The sequence below is a fragment of the Andrena cerasifolii genome, chromosome 9 (assembly GCF_050908995.1).
Source record: "Andrena cerasifolii isolate SP2316 chromosome 9, iyAndCera1_principal, whole genome shotgun sequence".
Taxonomy (NCBI): domain Eukaryota; kingdom Metazoa; phylum Arthropoda; class Insecta; order Hymenoptera; family Andrenidae; genus Andrena; species Andrena cerasifolii.
Window position 1 is genome coordinate 12,274,257 of NC_135126.1, and position 17,204 is coordinate 12,291,460.

At 44.8% G+C, this 17,204-nt stretch overlaps 2 protein-coding genes across 3 annotated transcripts; both read right to left on the reverse strand.

Moving 5' to 3' along the window:
* Window positions 1–12,962: 12,962 nt before the first annotated feature.
* On the reverse strand, window positions 12,963–14,711 carry Seipin (lipid droplet biogenesis associated protein seipin). The gene is made up of 4 exons (XM_076820896.1): window positions 14,266–14,711; window positions 13,979–14,124; window positions 13,379–13,906; window positions 12,963–13,286 (listed from the first exon to the last, which is right to left on the reverse strand). Exons 1-4 carry the CDS (start codon window positions 14,487–14,489, stop codon window positions 13,186–13,188), a joined length of 999 nt encoding a protein of 332 aa, XP_076677011.1. The 5' UTR covers window positions 14,490–14,711; the 3' UTR covers window positions 12,963–13,185.
* Window positions 14,712–14,844: 133 nt separating this feature from the next.
* On the reverse strand, window positions 14,845–17,096 carry Rbbp5 (retinoblastoma binding protein 5). Of its 2 annotated transcripts, XR_013086480.1 has the most exons (8): window positions 16,980–17,096; window positions 16,874–16,899; window positions 16,626–16,798; window positions 16,313–16,541; window positions 15,787–16,242; window positions 15,526–15,709; window positions 15,301–15,455; window positions 14,845–15,230 (listed from the first exon to the last, which is right to left on the reverse strand). XR_013086480.1 is itself a non-coding variant. In XM_076820891.1 (7 exons), exons 1-7 carry the CDS (start codon window positions 16,996–16,998, stop codon window positions 15,145–15,147), a joined length of 1,398 nt encoding a protein of 465 aa, XP_076677006.1. In that variant the 5' UTR covers window positions 16,999–17,095; the 3' UTR covers window positions 14,845–15,144. The 2 variants fall into 2 exon arrangements, 1 of the variants encoding a protein (XP_076677006.1); XM_076820891.1 differs by having other exon boundaries at window positions 15,301–15,709; window positions 16,980–17,095.
* Between the last annotated feature and the right edge of the window lie 108 nt (window positions 17,097–17,204).

A 17,204-nucleotide genomic window follows, 5' to 3' on the forward strand; every position in this document is an offset into this window, starting at 1 on the left:
GACTAAGCACCTTCGAGATGTCTTCCTCACGATTCCCATGGAATTCAACTCTCCAACTGTTCTTATTATTAAGTGTCTTGATTTCACTGTGATGTAAGCAAAAGCCCTATCATAAAGCAGACAGCGGAATGATGTTAATAAATTTCAGGAATTTCAAAGATCCACCAGCTAATTAAACCGTGAGAAGAGGGAAACGCTAGACAATAGATTTAAAGGTTAAGGATAAGCATGCCGCCTGCCTTTGATCTCTTTCTAGAGTCAGGGATTTCATAATTAATTCAAACACGATTTCAAGATGACGAGGAACCGTGAAGTATGCGTTAGCTTCCTATCTCACATCTTTATTAGGTGCTTGTTATTACGGGCTACCCTTCTCAAATCCGATATCGCGGAAGGTTCTCCATTCCGCTCCTTTCAATCTAAGACGATTCCATTCGCGAGAGGGATAATACCCAGAAAGTTTAATCGAGTCAATTTCCAATTTGAAATTAAGATCCGCTACAATGTACGATCCAGCCACGTCTACGTGCATTCACGAGTCATGAACCTCCCAAAAGCAATTTGTGTAATCCAAGTTCCAGAATCACTAGAACGGTACTCCTATTTTGTAGAAAGTTTGTCTACGGAGTCAGTCACAGTGTTCAGGAACAGTGATTCTTAACGTGCTATTTGCTATCACAAATGGTCCAACTACTCTCCGTCGGTTTAAGAACCACTGCTCCGAAGCTGGTCGTGTGATCCAGCGACTCGACACTTTTTCTTCCCATCGTCCCACGATTGTTCCACCTGATACGCCGACACCGTCGAAGCCCAGGTACATACCGCAGCGGTATGACACGCGTTCCCTCACCCACGCCCAACCTTCGGCGAGGAATAAACAATCGGGAAAGGGTGTCCAAGTTTGTCAGAAATCAGGTGTTCCAATCGCAGCAGCTCGCCAATAAGCAAACATTGCGCTGAATCGCGCGCCAACCTGCACGGGAACAGGTTCTGCGATCGCCACGAGTACCAGGACCCTCATTGCGCCTCGGTTTCTCGTTTCAGATCCCATCAGATCCCCCTCGTTTTACCTAATTTCGCTGGCCAAGACACTTCTCCCTGGGACTGGTTATCGAATACTTTACAAGCCGACTACTCGGTTTCGTGGTATCACGATCTTGGCTCCGTTCGGAGCTAGCCGCGCTCACCGCGTCCACCGCCTTCCCCCTCACCTACAACCAAGGTGCGTCCCAGGGTAAACAATCACGTTTGACCAGCGCTTTTGGGAATCGTGTTGCAGCAAGAACCACTGGCAGCGAGCAAATAGGTAGCAGCAGCGCAGCGATCTAAACACAGGCAGGTTCTCTAGGATCCCTGGGGTGCCCCCTTCTCCAGGTTGCTCCCACATTTTTCGGATCACACGCCCTCGCCCCTATTGCGTCGCGGCTGATCTTGTGGTCGAAAATGCAGGCTCTGGGGCTCAGGGTCCGCGAGGACTATAAATATAAAGGACGGTGGTTCATCGGGCTGCGTACGCCGCTGGCACCTGTCGTGTGGCTTCAGGTAGAGCCACGGTGGGGAGATCGGGTTCCGAGATGGGTGGAGGGACAGAAATCGACTGCCATAAGATGGTGGCTCTCCCGTGGCTGCTCCGAAACCGGTTCAGGAATCCGGGGCCACGCTTACACGCCAGTGCTTGTCAACTTTTGCGCTCTGCTTCAGCTCGGGCGGAGTTAGCCAGCCGGCCAGCGTTAGGAAACACTGCTCCGCGAGGATCAAGATGACGAGCGGCTTTTACGAGTCACTCGGTTCCGATCCTTTCCCCACTCCATCGCTCCGCAACGCGCGCTACCCCCGTAGGAACGGAGAGGACGCGCAATCAGCGGACGGGGCCACGATGGAAAAACAATCTCCGTGTTTTTGCATGCAGCGATGTACAGGAGCGTGCGTGCGCGGAGAAAGAGCAGAGGGCAAGAGGGGTTGCGCTCCAGAGATCTGAGGCCTCGAAGGGACGGTCTTTCCTCCGCACCGTTCCTCAGCACAGGAGCCTTCGATAAGAACGTTCGCTCCAGGTGTTCGCTGGTATGCGCTTTCGACTCAACGACGCGACGCTTCCAAGGAGATACCAATCTGTGTTCGACCAAAGCCCACGGTTGTCTCTCCTTTTCCTTCCTTTCTTTTTAAAACTCACGCCCCCGCGAAGAGACATCGTTGCTCCGACCAGCCGTGCCGGTCCGGAGTATTTTTAATCTCGTTTCACTTTCGGAAGCACTCCAACTCATCGATCCCCCCCTGGGCATCAGCCTTCGATGTCCTTCTGTCGCGAAGCAATAATCGAACCGCCGTGCCGTTCTCCTTGGCGTCTCTGGACATTTAACGCCGACCCTCCTCGTCCCGGGGACAACGCGGTATCTCAATCGCGAGCAGCTCGCCGGAATCGAACAAAACAGTTGAGCGAGTTAACGAGGTATGCTGGGGCGCAGTTTCGCCGTTTCTTCGATCGAACGGCTGGAGTAGATTCCACCGCGGGAGCACCGCGACCATAATGCCACGGGTCTTCCTCGTTGCTCGTGCTTCCAGCGCGGATTCCGCGACGGGTGAAAAACAAGCTCGCCGGTCGCTGGGATCGCCGGTTTATGGGCCCGTGAGCGCGCAATAGCGAAGCGCATTCTGCCGATAGCTGCCAGACAGCTCGTTCCTCCCCGCGACAAAATCGCCGGCCCTCATTACGGTCGATGATCCGACGCGGACAGCGTATTTCAATCTCCAGAGGGGTCGAACCAGAAGAAAGCAGTCCCGACGGCTGTTTGCGCTTACGCGTCGGTCGTCCTTGCGCGATTAACGAGCTCGGCGCTGCTCTTATCGACACTTTGACGAACGAGGCCCCTGACGAAGGGCGACCGATCTTTTCCTAGACGCCCGTTCGGCACAGCCGAATCGTTACGGCTTGTCGCCCATTTTCGTCCGGCAATCGTAGCCATTAATGGTTTAAAACGTCGTAAATGTCGTGTAATCCAGAGGAGCTGGAGCGCTACGTGCCTGGGGTGTTTCCATGCATAGACAATTAATCGTTCCTTGCACGGAATTACGTGAATTCGTTCGCTGACTCGTAGAACTCGCGTAATAGCGCTGTAACTTGGCTAACCGCGATCAGAGTGTGATTCCTCAGAGGTATGTCGAATTAAAGAGATTTCCACGGCCATTCGTTTGGCCAGGCGTTCCTCGAGGTAATCAAATGGATCGACTTTTGGTCATGAGCGCGCGATTATAGAGTCTACGACCGGTTCTAAATTTCGCTCGCCAAATACAGTTGCCGTGGCGTTACTTAGACTGTGACACTGCCCGGCTCGTAATTAGTATAGCAAACGTCAATTTAGCGAATACTAAATGAGAAGAGAAAACTTGAAAATAGAATGGACGTTGCCAAAAGAGCTGGAGAGCTCTTAACGAATATCAATTCCGTTCAGCGTCGAAAACGAAGCTCAGAAGCGAGCAGCGATTCCATGTACCTGGCATACCTATCAGGCGTGGCCCGATACATAATTTCAAAGCTGATTGGCTCCGATACGATCAGAAATTCATTAAGATTGATTATACGATGGGAATTATGCATCGATAAGGTAGGACAGACAGAGAATCAAGAAAATGTAACGTCATTCCGCGGGACACGCCGTCTCCGGGATCGTGCAATTAGCGAGTCGTCGTTAACTTGGCTGGCACTTCGATATCGATCTTGCAAAAAATTAGCCCCAATTTCTTGCAGCCTCGCCCGAACTTGGCTCCAACAGGCTGATGCGTTTAAATGCGAATCGAAACTTCTCCAATTAGCCCGCGCCGAGTAATTAAATTACTACAGCATCGGGTCCGAAGGAACGCCGAATACGAATTCAAGGCGATGACAAATTAACTCGATAATCCGAACACGAGGATATTGCCCAGCTGGGTCTACTTTATACCCAAGAAACCGAGCAGTCCGGCCGTGAATTTGATTCTTCCAATCCGCTCCCAATAATGTCCCTCGTGACTGCGAGCTGAGCTTCTCCTACTTTGAAGGAGCTGGCGTTCCTCGGTAGCGGACAAGTATTTACGAGCGTCGCTGGCTCGAGCGAACGCACCGAAACGATTCGTTCCGGCCGCAACCGCGCTTCAATCTCGGCCAGGCTGAGGGGAATCAAGCCTTGTAAACAATAAAGCGTCACGACCACCGATTTAACGTTCAGCTCGCGATCGATGGCGCGGCAGGGTCGCGTGATCTCGTAAATTTCGCCTGCTAAACCCCCGCACGCACCGCGCAAATATTGCCCGACTTTATTGCAAGGTCAAGCGTATCGCCTAACCCCTCTGCTATGCGAGCAACGTGAGCCGAAACTTTGTAAACTGCGCCCGCTTCGAGGGCTTCGAACATATTATAATACGATTCGGCCGGGAAATTACGGCCCCGAAATTCCGGGGAGTTGCGTGACCCGTGGCGTATCGCGGTGCACCTCGTGTCACTAGCCGCCGCGAATGAACGCGGGAAAATGTCGCGAACCGCGATATGAACATTGCGACCTCATTACGAGGGGGAGAGAAGGATGGCGAAATGCACCGGTCTCCACCAGCCAGAGGTAAATATTTCGAATCACGTTCAAAACTCTCCCTATCCTCTCTATGCTATCCTGGCGTTTACTCCACCCGAATATGACTTAACCTTCTCGCCCCTACCCTGGGATCTCTTAAAACCCTGCACATTCCCTGGCTAATCCATTTTATTACAAATCCAATGCTAAGTAGTCCAGTTCGTTGCAACGCCCAGTTCAGCTCGAGGTATTATCGAGCTGAATCCGAGTCAGCTGTAAGCCAGCTGTACCTCGCGATCTTCCTGCCCACGGGAACAAACGTCATCTCAAGCACGTATCATTGCTATTAACTTTCGTTGGAATAAACCGTCCATTAAGGCGTGTTATCGGGCGGCTCGCGTACAGAGCCGTTCTACGCGATGAACGTTTATCACGTTTATTGGCCACCATGGCCGCAGCTTCGATCAGAAACGCGGTATCAGTTTGCGGAGTTTTATTTCGAGTTTCTTGGAACTGGAACTAGAACCGGTATGCGGGAACGGTACGAGTCCTCGATAGGAATGTGGGTTTACTTATCCTCGCGGCGCGTAGCTGAGCACGGACTAGGTACCGAAGGCAACCGATCCTGCCTGGAAAGCCATGCGGATAGTCGTGATTCGCGATTATATAGCCGCGGAATAAATTGCTGCGCCGTTTTGCTACGGAATCACGTAACACGAGCAAAATGCCAGTGGTAGCCGGGCATGTTGCACACGGAGGGAGGCGCACCAGACGCATAACGTGTGCATCGACCCTAACAGGGCCCGGCCACCGATGCGTTTGCGTTCAGCAGGTGGACTGATTAGAAGTACAGAGTGAATCGTCGCGCGGGTTAGCGTTACGTATACCTGGCATTAATCCCTGTAAGGCATCCTTTAATCCCCGCGAAACCCTCTAGGCGTCTCGAACCGAGCCGGATGCATCTCATCGCGTGATCCGAATGCCAGCGTTATGTAAAACCGATAGGAAGCTCAGAGGCATTCGAAGCCGAGAAGAATCTGGCCGAATGAACGTTAGCATGCCGATGAATAGCGGGTAAAGAGGGCCCGGTTTAAGTCCGTCCGCCCGACGGATTAACAACGCGTTATTGGCCGCGATGGGTAGGTGCCTGCATCCACGATCGGAGAACCCTCGCCTCCGACAATCACTCTTTTTCTACCCTTGTGGATAGTATATACCCTAGAGGTCCCGAGCATTGCACGTTCCGTGCAAGAATTGGGTCACAAGTGCGAATCACCGAGGCCAGGAGTCCTGGGGATAGCGCGACTAAATAACACGGGCCGCGTTCGGCCCGAGATCTGCATATCAAAGCTGTTACGCCGTAACGAAACGTGTTACGATGGACGTTCGATAATTCGTCACGGCTGGAATGCAGTAAAACCCCGTCTGGAGCGTCCTTCGAATCGCGTGACAGCGGAGATCGCTTTCGCGTTGGCTCTTTTACTTTCCAAAGCGGTGCTTCCAATACCGAGCCGAACCATCTACCGCGCAGCAATTTGAAAGCGAAACGTTTCACAGTTTCGGATAGGGCTGGGGGAGAGGGGGAGGAGGTCTGCTTCACTCGCGAAAACCCTCCTTTTTGTGGCTTTCTTTACATTAGGACAGGGTGGCGGTAGAGCTTAAACCGCGCTTTCTTAACGTGGAAATGATCAAAGGTGTGTTTAGTAGCTCCGAGAACCCGTCCGCTTTGGTACCGTTTTCAGAATGTAATGTTAATGATTTGTTGCAAACGACAAAAGGAAAAGCGACTCGCCAAGTGATAATAATGTATAGGAGTAAAATATGCACGATGCGGATCACATTGAAGTGGATTCGGACGGTTATAGATCAGACATACCTATCTGGACTCGATATGTAAGTAGATGAGAGTTTGAACCTGTTGATCTTGAAAGAGCTAATTGTAAGTACGGATCCATACAATTCACATTCATCACAAGCTCGTGAAAGCTTTAACCCTCAAACACTACTAAACAGTAAATGGTGGAGGAAAAAACTTTGGGACCCCTGCTACGGATTCCGCACCATGAGACCCTTAATTTACATGAAGAAGCCGAGTGATATCGTAACAAAGGTAGTCTATGGGTCGCGCAGACCCAGTGTGGTGTCCATGTATTTTCGGAAAAGTGGAGTTAACATTTCTACGCTGTGTAAAGTAGAACACATAGTTTTCAATCAATAGAAAGTATTTAAAATGCAATCGGCCGGTGTGTAGGGAATATGTGGCGAAAATATGTTGTTGTAATGAATGATTTCATAGTAATTTATACTGCCTTTATAAAATAAATTATTATTCCAACCATTTCATTGTATAATTTCACAGAGAACATTCGTTCGAAAGAAGTAAAAAATCACTCGACTTCACCTCTCGAAGTAACTATAATTTTGGAACCAATCATAATGACATATATATATTCTTGAAGTATGACTCAAAACCTTTCAATCGATGTAGAATAAAATCCCTGTACCTTTTTTTAAAAAGAACTGCGATTAAAAGAAGAAAGAACGGAACTTTCAGAACACGGACGTCTTTTTTCCAAAATATCTTGAGCATCAAAAGATTTTTTACCAAACTATCGACATATTCAATTTCCTTATTGTCTGACAAATTGATTAAAAAAAAAAATTGTTTAAATCGGCGCAGTAACTCCTGATACATAAAGGAAAGAAAATTCTGGGTCGCGTGGACCCAGCGTGGTGGAGGCGTTAGAAAAATATGGTCTGGTGTTTGAGGGTTAACAAGGACAACCCCGGGATCCACAAGAGTCTGTAGTACACGGGGTAATCTGTAGAGCCCAGGGACTGACAGAGATCCCAGGACCCCCAGGACATCCAAGACCTCCGAAACGTCTGCATTCCCCAGGATCCTCGAGGTTCCCTTGCATTTCCCAATACTCGCTGACTTTAGCACCCGAAGGGGAATTCCGGGTGTACCTGCATTGAGTACCACAAGCCTAGGCTCACCTGCGTCGAGTCTTACGTGTCGCAAGCCGCCGGTGTCGAGTCGAAAACGAAAACGAGAACACCCTGCTCCCGAAGTTAACGTGTGGGAGCGCCTCCAACGAAATTGGCTATAAATTTATGCGTCGGGGCTGCTGTGCACGGTTACTGGATTCTACGGCATAATCCGTTGAGAAAGTTCTCCACCGACACAGCCACGACTTCCCTTGTGGGCTACTTGACCGAGTGGGATGGCAAGAACCGATGAAATCTGGAGCAGCGGACCCCCAGACGCGGCTCGACCGCTTTATTAGATTCTCTTGGATTTCATTTCGTGACGGTTAAGCGAACGAGATTTTCGCGCCCGGTGGCCAACTGCCAACTGCCAACGGATTGAGTTTCTTCAAATTACCAGACCGCGTAAACCCAGTTAGTTTCCGGCTCGCGAACCAACCCGCACCCCCGCCTCAACGAGACGACGTCTTTGTATCGCAAACTTGCGTAACCATTGCGGAAAGGCTGCGTCGCTAAAGACGTTAGGTACGAGGATCCATTACATTAACTCGAAAACGGTGTCCCGCTGGGGAACGTAATAAACAACAGAGAGTCTCGAACCCAGATTCGATTTCTTCTTTGTTCAGTTTCCATTAATGTTACGCAGCTACAGTTGAGCATTACCATAATGCATTCGTTACGAAATTGCGGCTCGATTATGCGCGCGATTAAAGAACGTGTATATACACTCGTTATCGAACAAACGATGGATGGCAATGGCTCCGAGTGCCGTTCGTCCATTAGATCCCTGCAGTATTTAAAATCACTCCCGGTTTAAAAGTGTTCGCCGATCCGTAAGCATTCGATACGATACCATCGATCCGCGCGAATAGATCGCGGCCCGTTTGTAATCGCAGGATCGTTCATAGTCGCGTATGTACCGGTAACAAGGATGAAAATGATAATGAGAATTATCGCTGGTGTTTCCACGCGCGGCAAGTTTATCGTTCCTGAAATCGGACGCTCATCGTCCCACCGATATAAACTTTCGCCGCGTCTGCCTCAATTAAAACACGAGCGGGGGGGGGGGAACAGTCGAATTAATGACTGCTAATTATTGTGTCTGCCTCGAAATATTTCACCGCGCTATGATTTAATAACCTCGTTCAAGCGGGGTTAATAATGGCAAAAAGGGACAAAGGAGTGGGACGGCCGACGACGGGAGATAAATACGTTTCTTCGAAGCTCGATGTGCCTGCTACGCTCTCGTGGTTCTTTGAGGAATTTTTCCGACCAAACTAACTTCAGAGAATGCCGTTCAACTGTTTCGCGACGGGCTGCGCTTGGATGTCCAGCGTTTCTGCAACAATCACCGGCCACGGCGGCAAGAGAATCGAATTATCACCGAGCCACGGAAAAGCTTTCCATCGAGTGCCAGTTACGCAGCGCTCAGTAAGTAACTGCCTCCGCGTGCCGTGTTTCGCAATCTTGAATTGTAACGTGAACGGTTTAAATAGAATATAGTAAAAGGTAGCTTATCGAAGAAAGCATAAAGACTGGCAGAAAAGAGTAATGGGCAAACCTTTTACAAATTCAGATTTTACATATTCGAGGGATTACTAAAAGCAGAGTAAAAGCATGCGGATTATAAAATCCTACGTCATGGCCAGAATTGTGTAGGTATAATAGATTTAAAGGTAAACGGTAGTTGATTGCGTTACCTGTGCACACGCATACGCGAGCTGTCGAAAATCGGCCAGTTTATGACGGCACTTTCGCGCCTGGCGTCGAACAAATTATAAAATTTTGTAATTTCGGGATACGTGTATCGCGCGTTAATTAATTGGAAATGTCAGCGCGCGCGCGCGATAAAATTGAATACCGACGCGGGTAATCAGGGCTTCCCGGGTTATCCATGGGACTTCGGTTTTCGAAAAGTCAATAAGCTCGGCGCGAAACTGAATTTAATTTATCGAGCCTGGACCCGTATCGTTGACAGGCATTTTGTCACATGAAAAATGAACCTAATTAGGGACTCTGCCGACAAAATCACCGGGGATAATGGAACTCACAGTCTCGCGTGACCTAAACTGATTATACAACTGTAATTAGTTAATTGCACCGCAATGCTATTAAGGGATAAATTTGAATTTATGTCTTCCCACAATAAGATCTATCATTCCCTACTGTTTATATCCGCAGTTTATTTACACCCTGCGTCTGCTGCCCATTGCAGGAGAAGAACTCGCCATTAAGGGGTAATCACACTGTAGAGCCCGGAAAGGCAGCCTTATTTTGAGATTTTTTTATGCGAATATACTGAATGGAATACAAATTCTGTTTGAAAGGATTATTGTACATACCTTGAAGTATGATCACAATTTTTTTAATACAAAATAGCGGCGCCACAGCTCAACAAAAGAAGCTTCTTCTGAAAACAGTGTTCCGTGGCCGAAAAGATTTCTCTTTCAATTTTTGACCTCGAACAAAAAACCAACAATTTTTTAATTCTATATAAGATTATCTCGGGAAATACACGAGGAAATTAAAAAATACTATTTTTTTGTACGAATGGTGCGTGATTGAACAAAACGTTTCAACAATTTCGAGGTTGTGGCAGTTCCGTGTTTTTTTCAATCACGCACCATTCTTACAAAAATCAATATTTTTTAATTTCCTCGTGTACTTCCCGAGATAATCTTATATAGAACTAAACAAATTTCGGTTTTTTCTTCTAGGTAAAAAATTGAAGGAGAAATTTTTCCGGGCGCGAAATACTGTTTTCTTTTTTAGAAAAAGCTTCCTTTGTTGCGCTGTGGCACCGCCATTTTGTATAAAAAATTTGTTTTTTAAAAATTGTGATCATACTTCAAGGTATTTACTTCAATAAAGGCCTTTAAAGTTTGAAGTTCAAACACAAACACATTTTTCCTTCCATTCACTATACTCGCATAAAAAAATTCTCAAAATCAGGCTGCCTTTCCGGGCTGTGCAGTGCCATTACCTCTTAATGCCTGTAGCCATTATGTCACGAATGAAGTGGAATCTCTGTTAAAAAATAAAAGCTTGTTATTACGGTCGACTGATACGCGTGTCGAAAGTTTCAAAGGATGCCCTATCGACGCTCTATATAAAATACAAAAATCCCCATCAATCCGTAATTTCTCACGGGTCGGTAATTCAATGTACCGCCGGAGTGTCCGGTTCGGATGCGTGCTTTATATTTCGAATAAACCGCCGGGCAAACATAAGAGTATAAATACGAGGGATCGATAATCGGTGTAGCGTAACGCATTCCGTTGAAATAGACACTGGATCGGGCTGAAAAAAAATCTCTGAAAGCATACCCGTATCTTTCTGTCTCGTGTAGACGATAAATTTCCGCGGCGGGAACGCTGGTGCGCTTCAACCGACCGCGGCGGTTCATTTGCAGAGAAAAAATACACCGTACCCCGTGCAAATATTCGAATTTGCATTTAGATCAGTTTTTCGGCATTGAGAAATTGAATTAAGGATTGGCGATGCATATGTATGGGGAAATGTTTATGAAATCAGCAGCATCCGATTAAGTGGTGAAACCAGAAAAAGAACGCGAGAGTTGGAACAATCCGCACAAGTATCCAACGTTTGTATCTCATTTTATACCGCGGCGAATAACGTTGAATAAACGATCTACGATTATTAAATACTCGTAGTATGTAATTCTAGTATTTCAGGGAGTAGATATGGGAGTGCAACAAAACACAACGTACTAAAAACACACTAATTTGATCATGCGTTATTTGTCGAGGCGTATCAAAATCTGGTTCGTACATACCGGCCCGTGAATAGCGAAAGAGAACGCCGTTAAAGTACATCGAGTGTGGTCGGGATAAATCGCAGTTCTTTCAAGCGCGCCAACAATATTCGCATTGCTCGATCCTCCGTACGCCATGTTTGAAATGCAGCGAAGATTAACCTATGCCGTTGCACCGTTGTTTCTGTAAAACACGTCACAAATACAGATTCCATTATAAATGTTTCAAATCTACAAAGTATGAATTTCGCGTGCAAAAAGAAAGACGTAAATCTCCCATTAATCGAAAGATTAGAACTTACGACTGACCCAATCTTGGCGTGATAAAATCATTAAGCAAATCTATTCCAGTAACACGCTGTTCGACGTGAAGTCATTAGACGCGAAAGAAGTTTCGCAACTTCCGCTACGTTCACTCTATGGCATCTCATTTGCCATTTCGGTCGAGACAAGTGAAACGACTCGATCGAGTTTTCAATTCCGTCGGTCACGTTGCTCTTGCAGCGCACCCTGCGTTCGACCGATGCAATTTCACATCGGTACTCGCTTGCGCGTCGAGAAGCCGGGTTTAAAGTAAATCGAGAATCCTCAAGAAGATTCAGAGGCCGGGCAACGGAGGGGCAGGAGGAAAGGGAGGGGAGAGAGCTCGCACACCTGTCTGAATCTCGAGTAACGAGCCAAGAGAAACACAAGGCGACCTCGCGAATTCGTGCTGCTCCTTTCAGCTCCCCTTTTTAACCCACCGCGGCGTACGGGGCCTGGATAACGCAGCAAACCGGTTCCGTAGTATTTATGCACCGTGTGTACAGCGTACGCGGCCTGCGTCTCTACGAATGCAACAAGATGCGCCCAACCCTTTCGTCCCTTCACCCGCCACTAACGTGCGCGAGACCTCTCGTTTCGCGCAAGATTTTTATTTCCTTTTAACCTCCAATGCTCGCTCTACAATGGAGACACTTTAAACGCGTCCTAGTGACGTCACTCGAGACCGAAATGTGAGGTGTCATGCTCGCAAGGAAATTGAGCCTCCGCGGACACTGATCGATTTCACGCGCACGCGAAATAAGACCAAAATGATTATTTACATTCCCATTGCAGATTCTGTTTCCAGCCGTTGCATGATAACATGACGGAATCATGAAATTCGCGAGAGGGGACTCGTTCAACGCCAGCATTTGAAAACTCACATCCAAACAATTCTGCTTCCTTTTAGCTCCGCAGATGGCGTCGTTGATCAGGCCGCGGAAAACGCGAATTTCGAATCCAACGTAAACTGACTTAAGGCTCATTTTCGTGCATCGACCAAATGGGAAATTGGGCTGGGTGCGCGGGAATTAATTCGATAATCGAAATCGAAGGCGATTTTTATGTCTCTTTGAAGCGGGCTGTGTTTCACTTAGAGCATATATGCTCCAAGGTGTTTCATTGAGACGAAATGAGCAAAATGCTGGCTATTAACACTAACGAGAAGCGTTGGTAACGTTCCTGCTTAATCTGTGAAATTCGACGCGGTGGACGGTAAGAAAAAGCTGCTTTCTATTAAATAACTTAGATCTGCTCTCCAAGTACGATTTTACCCTTCGACTGTTGTATAAATAGAGGCGAATTCTATAGTTAGCATACAACGAGGAACGGAAATTATAATCTCTTATTCGAAATAGGTTTTGTTTATTTTATTGAGAGCATTCTTTATACATATTTCTATTATAATCGAAAAAGTTTGGTACGCCTGAATGTAGAAAAATAAATTATTTTTATAATACACGTATATATCCGTGTTAAACCAGAGGCTTAATTAAAACCATCCTATTAACAATTACATACACTTCGTTTTATCGTGAAACTGCGCATTCACACATACTTCATGGAATGTAGAATAAGTTACTTTACTGGTTCGATGTGAGAAAAGTGGGATTCTCCTTCAGACTCAACAAAATCTGACAATGTAAAAGTATCATCTGAGGATGACGAATCAGATGGCTCTTTAAGAAATAAGTCATTTTAGTAGTAATTCTGTAGAATATTTCATTATTAAAAACAGGAGGAAAAAGGAGAAAGGAGAAAAACGACTTACGATCACCAGTAGCTTTATGTTCTGTTTCCTCCTCTGTAATAGAGCCTTTCTTATGTTCTCGCTTCTCTTCGGGCTCCTTTTCTTCTTCATAATTAAAACCATCGTCGTCGAAATCCTCGTAGGCGGTAAAGTGGAGATAAGAAAGGGTGCACACAAGTGCTATGAAAAACAAATTTGTACCAATGCCGACAATGGCAGATAAAATTGGCCAATGGAACATTAGATAACGTAGACCTGATAAGTGTGCATTTATCATAACGGCTGCCGAGTAAAATTCAATGTGCCGTGATTGTATTTCGATATAAATGATTGTAACTGGGTGACTCTGGTCCTCTTCGAAATTACCGAATAACTCTAGAACTACATTCTGCTTCTCCTCTGTGCTACCGAACATCATCATAGGTGAAAATGTGAGCGTCGTAAGCGCATGCAGCAACGTACTTCGGTAATGCAGCATCGCAGATTTACATGTATGTTCCACGAGATAACCATCTCTGCTGCGTAGTTGCGCGCAAACCATAAACATACCTATTCGTAGACTGTATGTTAATAATTGCATTCGTGTATCCGCTTTTAAACGAACAAGAATATAATTGTTACCGAGTTCCTTATTAGCTGGAGATTCTGGCATTTCTAAATGCAAGTTCACTTTGTAAGGTTGCCCAACCATTAGAAGTTGCTGTTTGTTCGTTAATTGAACAGATGCTGATGGAAAGCTGCAAATTCCTTTTTGTTCGTTGCATGATCTAGCAGAAGGAAAAGATGTACGATCGAGTTCTATGATTAAAGGATTACAGTACCAGAATAAAAGAATAAAAAATGTTGGCGATTCAGGATGAGTTAAATCTCTTTACTTCATTAATGTACAAGCGAGAAGTGAAGCTCACTCGAATTGCAGATGCACTGGCCGTATGTACGACATATTGGGCATGTAGGCATAGTAGAATGCCGTGTAGAGAAATATGGACAACCAGACGATGAGAACTCCACTAATAATGATAATTCCTCCACTTAAGATTACATCTCTAGCGGATTGTACACCTCTCGTTGTTTTCTTCTGAACATTGAACCATTTCTTATTAACTCGTTCCAATAACCTCGAAACCAACATTGCAAACGCAATCCAAGTCACTCGTGGCAGCAAGTCGCTCGTAAAAATGCGTAATCTTAATTGCGCTTAAAGAAATCGCTACATAAGATAAGACAAATCATTTATCCATGCATTAATTCTCTATCTAAAGCGTTCAGTTCTAAAGTACAGGTTAGGTTCATTTCAATCAATCCGCAGCTGATGCGAAAATATATAGCTAGTAACATTGCTATAGTGCTATCGAGGGTGCGTATGAAATATAATGAAATAACACGAAATTACTCTACGTACTGATAAGAGTATATAAAGTACAGCATACTACAAATTTTATCGATATATATGTATATATATGTGGAACCAATAAAACATTTAAACGTATGTTAAATATATCCCTTTATTTAAAAAGTGGATAAGGATGTTCACTACGTTTTATCGATTCTAATGTACACAGGACTTTCGAGAACTCCATATACATAGATTTTCAATATCAAAACATATGCGAATGATACAAGTAACAATGTGTAAGACACACTCCATAGGAAGTACTAACACATTTTATGACATATCTTATATGTATAAAATATCACAATTGATAATACATTTGAAGTATCTTTAGATATTCTCTACATTACAAAATATTCATTAATGCGAAAATATATATACGATATATTCTAGATTATTTCCCTTTTCTGTGTTCCAATCGTGGTCTTCCCTTTTTAGTTGTTGGTTTATCTTTCCCTTTATTTAATAGTGGATGAGTTTCTGGAAATCAAATATGAATAATTAATCCCTTCACCAATCATACCAACTGGCACGCAATGGTGAATCATACCATCTACTGGCGCGCCCTGCAAATGTATATCGTGAGAACGATGCTTTTTCATAGGTGGTTCATGCGGAGTTGTTTGATTATCTTCCGAATCTTCTACATCTGGCGATATTGGCAAAAATTGTAGCGAACCAATATCTTCCATCTCTTCGTCAGAACTACAAAAAGCAGCAACTCTATCAATAGATGCAACATCTACTTCTATCTCTTCATCCTGGGCTTCTTCACCTTGAACCACAGATTTATCCTCGTCGCTCAAATCAAATTCACTCTCCCTTTCTTCGTATTCAACATTTTCATCTAGCTCCTTGAAGTCTGGTGCAAACGCAGACCAATTCTCAACTTGATTTTGGGCCCAAATCGAAACTACACCGGACGATATTGAAGCAATAATTGGTCTCACGGGATGCCACTGTTATAAAATAAACTTTCATAATTTATTTTGTAAATCACTTGATTATGATTAGATGCAAGGATTTAATTACTCACCACAACATCGAGCAATAGTTCTCCTTTAGTTCCATGTAAAATTTTTACTAAATTTCCAATACTCTTTTCCCATACATACAGAGCATGCTGTCTTGCAGATCCAGCGCACACATACTCTCCGTCCCCAGAAAAACAACACTTTTTCCACATGGTCTTATTTACAAGATCCTGCAATTTCTGTATCGGCTCGGGTTCGCCATCCTTTCCACAAGCCAATACTTCTGTACTGTCGTATACACGAATTACTCTGTCTGATGTGTTTACCAAAAAGCAGGAGCCACGCCTGGCAAATTCGATACTCTTTACAGCTGTATTACTAGCGGTGCCTTGCGATATTTTATAGGAAGCCCTCACATTTAAGGACTCCGCATCAAGAACCAGAATTCTACCACGAGCATTTCCGGTATACACAAAATCTCCACGGCGGTCGAAAGATGCCACTATGTTTAAATCGCTCTAAAATAAAGGAACTTTAAAGTAGATGTCAGAATTATCGCACAGTTATATCGAACTTATATTAACATACATCATCATCAAGAGGTATAACTCTGTGTGTACCCTCAACATCAACCATTACCGCTGCGTGTCTCATTGGACATACTAAAAATCTGTTTAGATTTCTTGGATGGAATTGTACTTTTAATATAGGAGAAGGGAATCTGTATTTCTGATCGCATTCTCCGGATAAAACATCCCATATACAAACATTGTTGTCTGTAGAAGCGCTTAATAATTTGTGTCCATTTCTAGACCAGCTATTCAAGACAGATGATGATAATATACAAATGAAATATATTTGATGATTCAGTAGTGTTACAGATTTGTTCCAAGGTACTTACCTCAATGAACACACAGGATGGACATGCGCGCTAATGAGTTTGGCGACACCACGAGTTAGGAAATCCCAAATAACAATTCTACCGTCATTACATCCAACGGCGAGCAGAGTTCCCCTTTTATTAAATGTACAAGTCACTGCCAATGATATACAGTCTAACGTGCCATCAAATTCCTAATTATAAACATAACAGGGTCTATAAAATCTGAGAATTAGAAATGCGCAGTGTACCCTTCATTGATACCTCACCTCTGGATAATTCTGACCAAATGATTCTGTAATAAAGTTGAAGACATTAGAAGAAATCGTAATCATATCATTATAATTGGCATTCAATTTTTCGAAACGTACTTACCTAATAATTCTAAATTCATCTTACTTTATTTACTGTTTATGTACATACAAGATACAATGGATCTCATGGAGTTCGCTAGGGTTGTTTTCTGACAATTTCAGGACTTAGAAAAGAAACTAGATTCTTACTAGAATCTTACAGAATCTTATATGTTACATACTTACTTCGGCGTATGTTACGTATTATTTAAAAGTTAATTGAAACGAACTTGATACAGTGTCATAA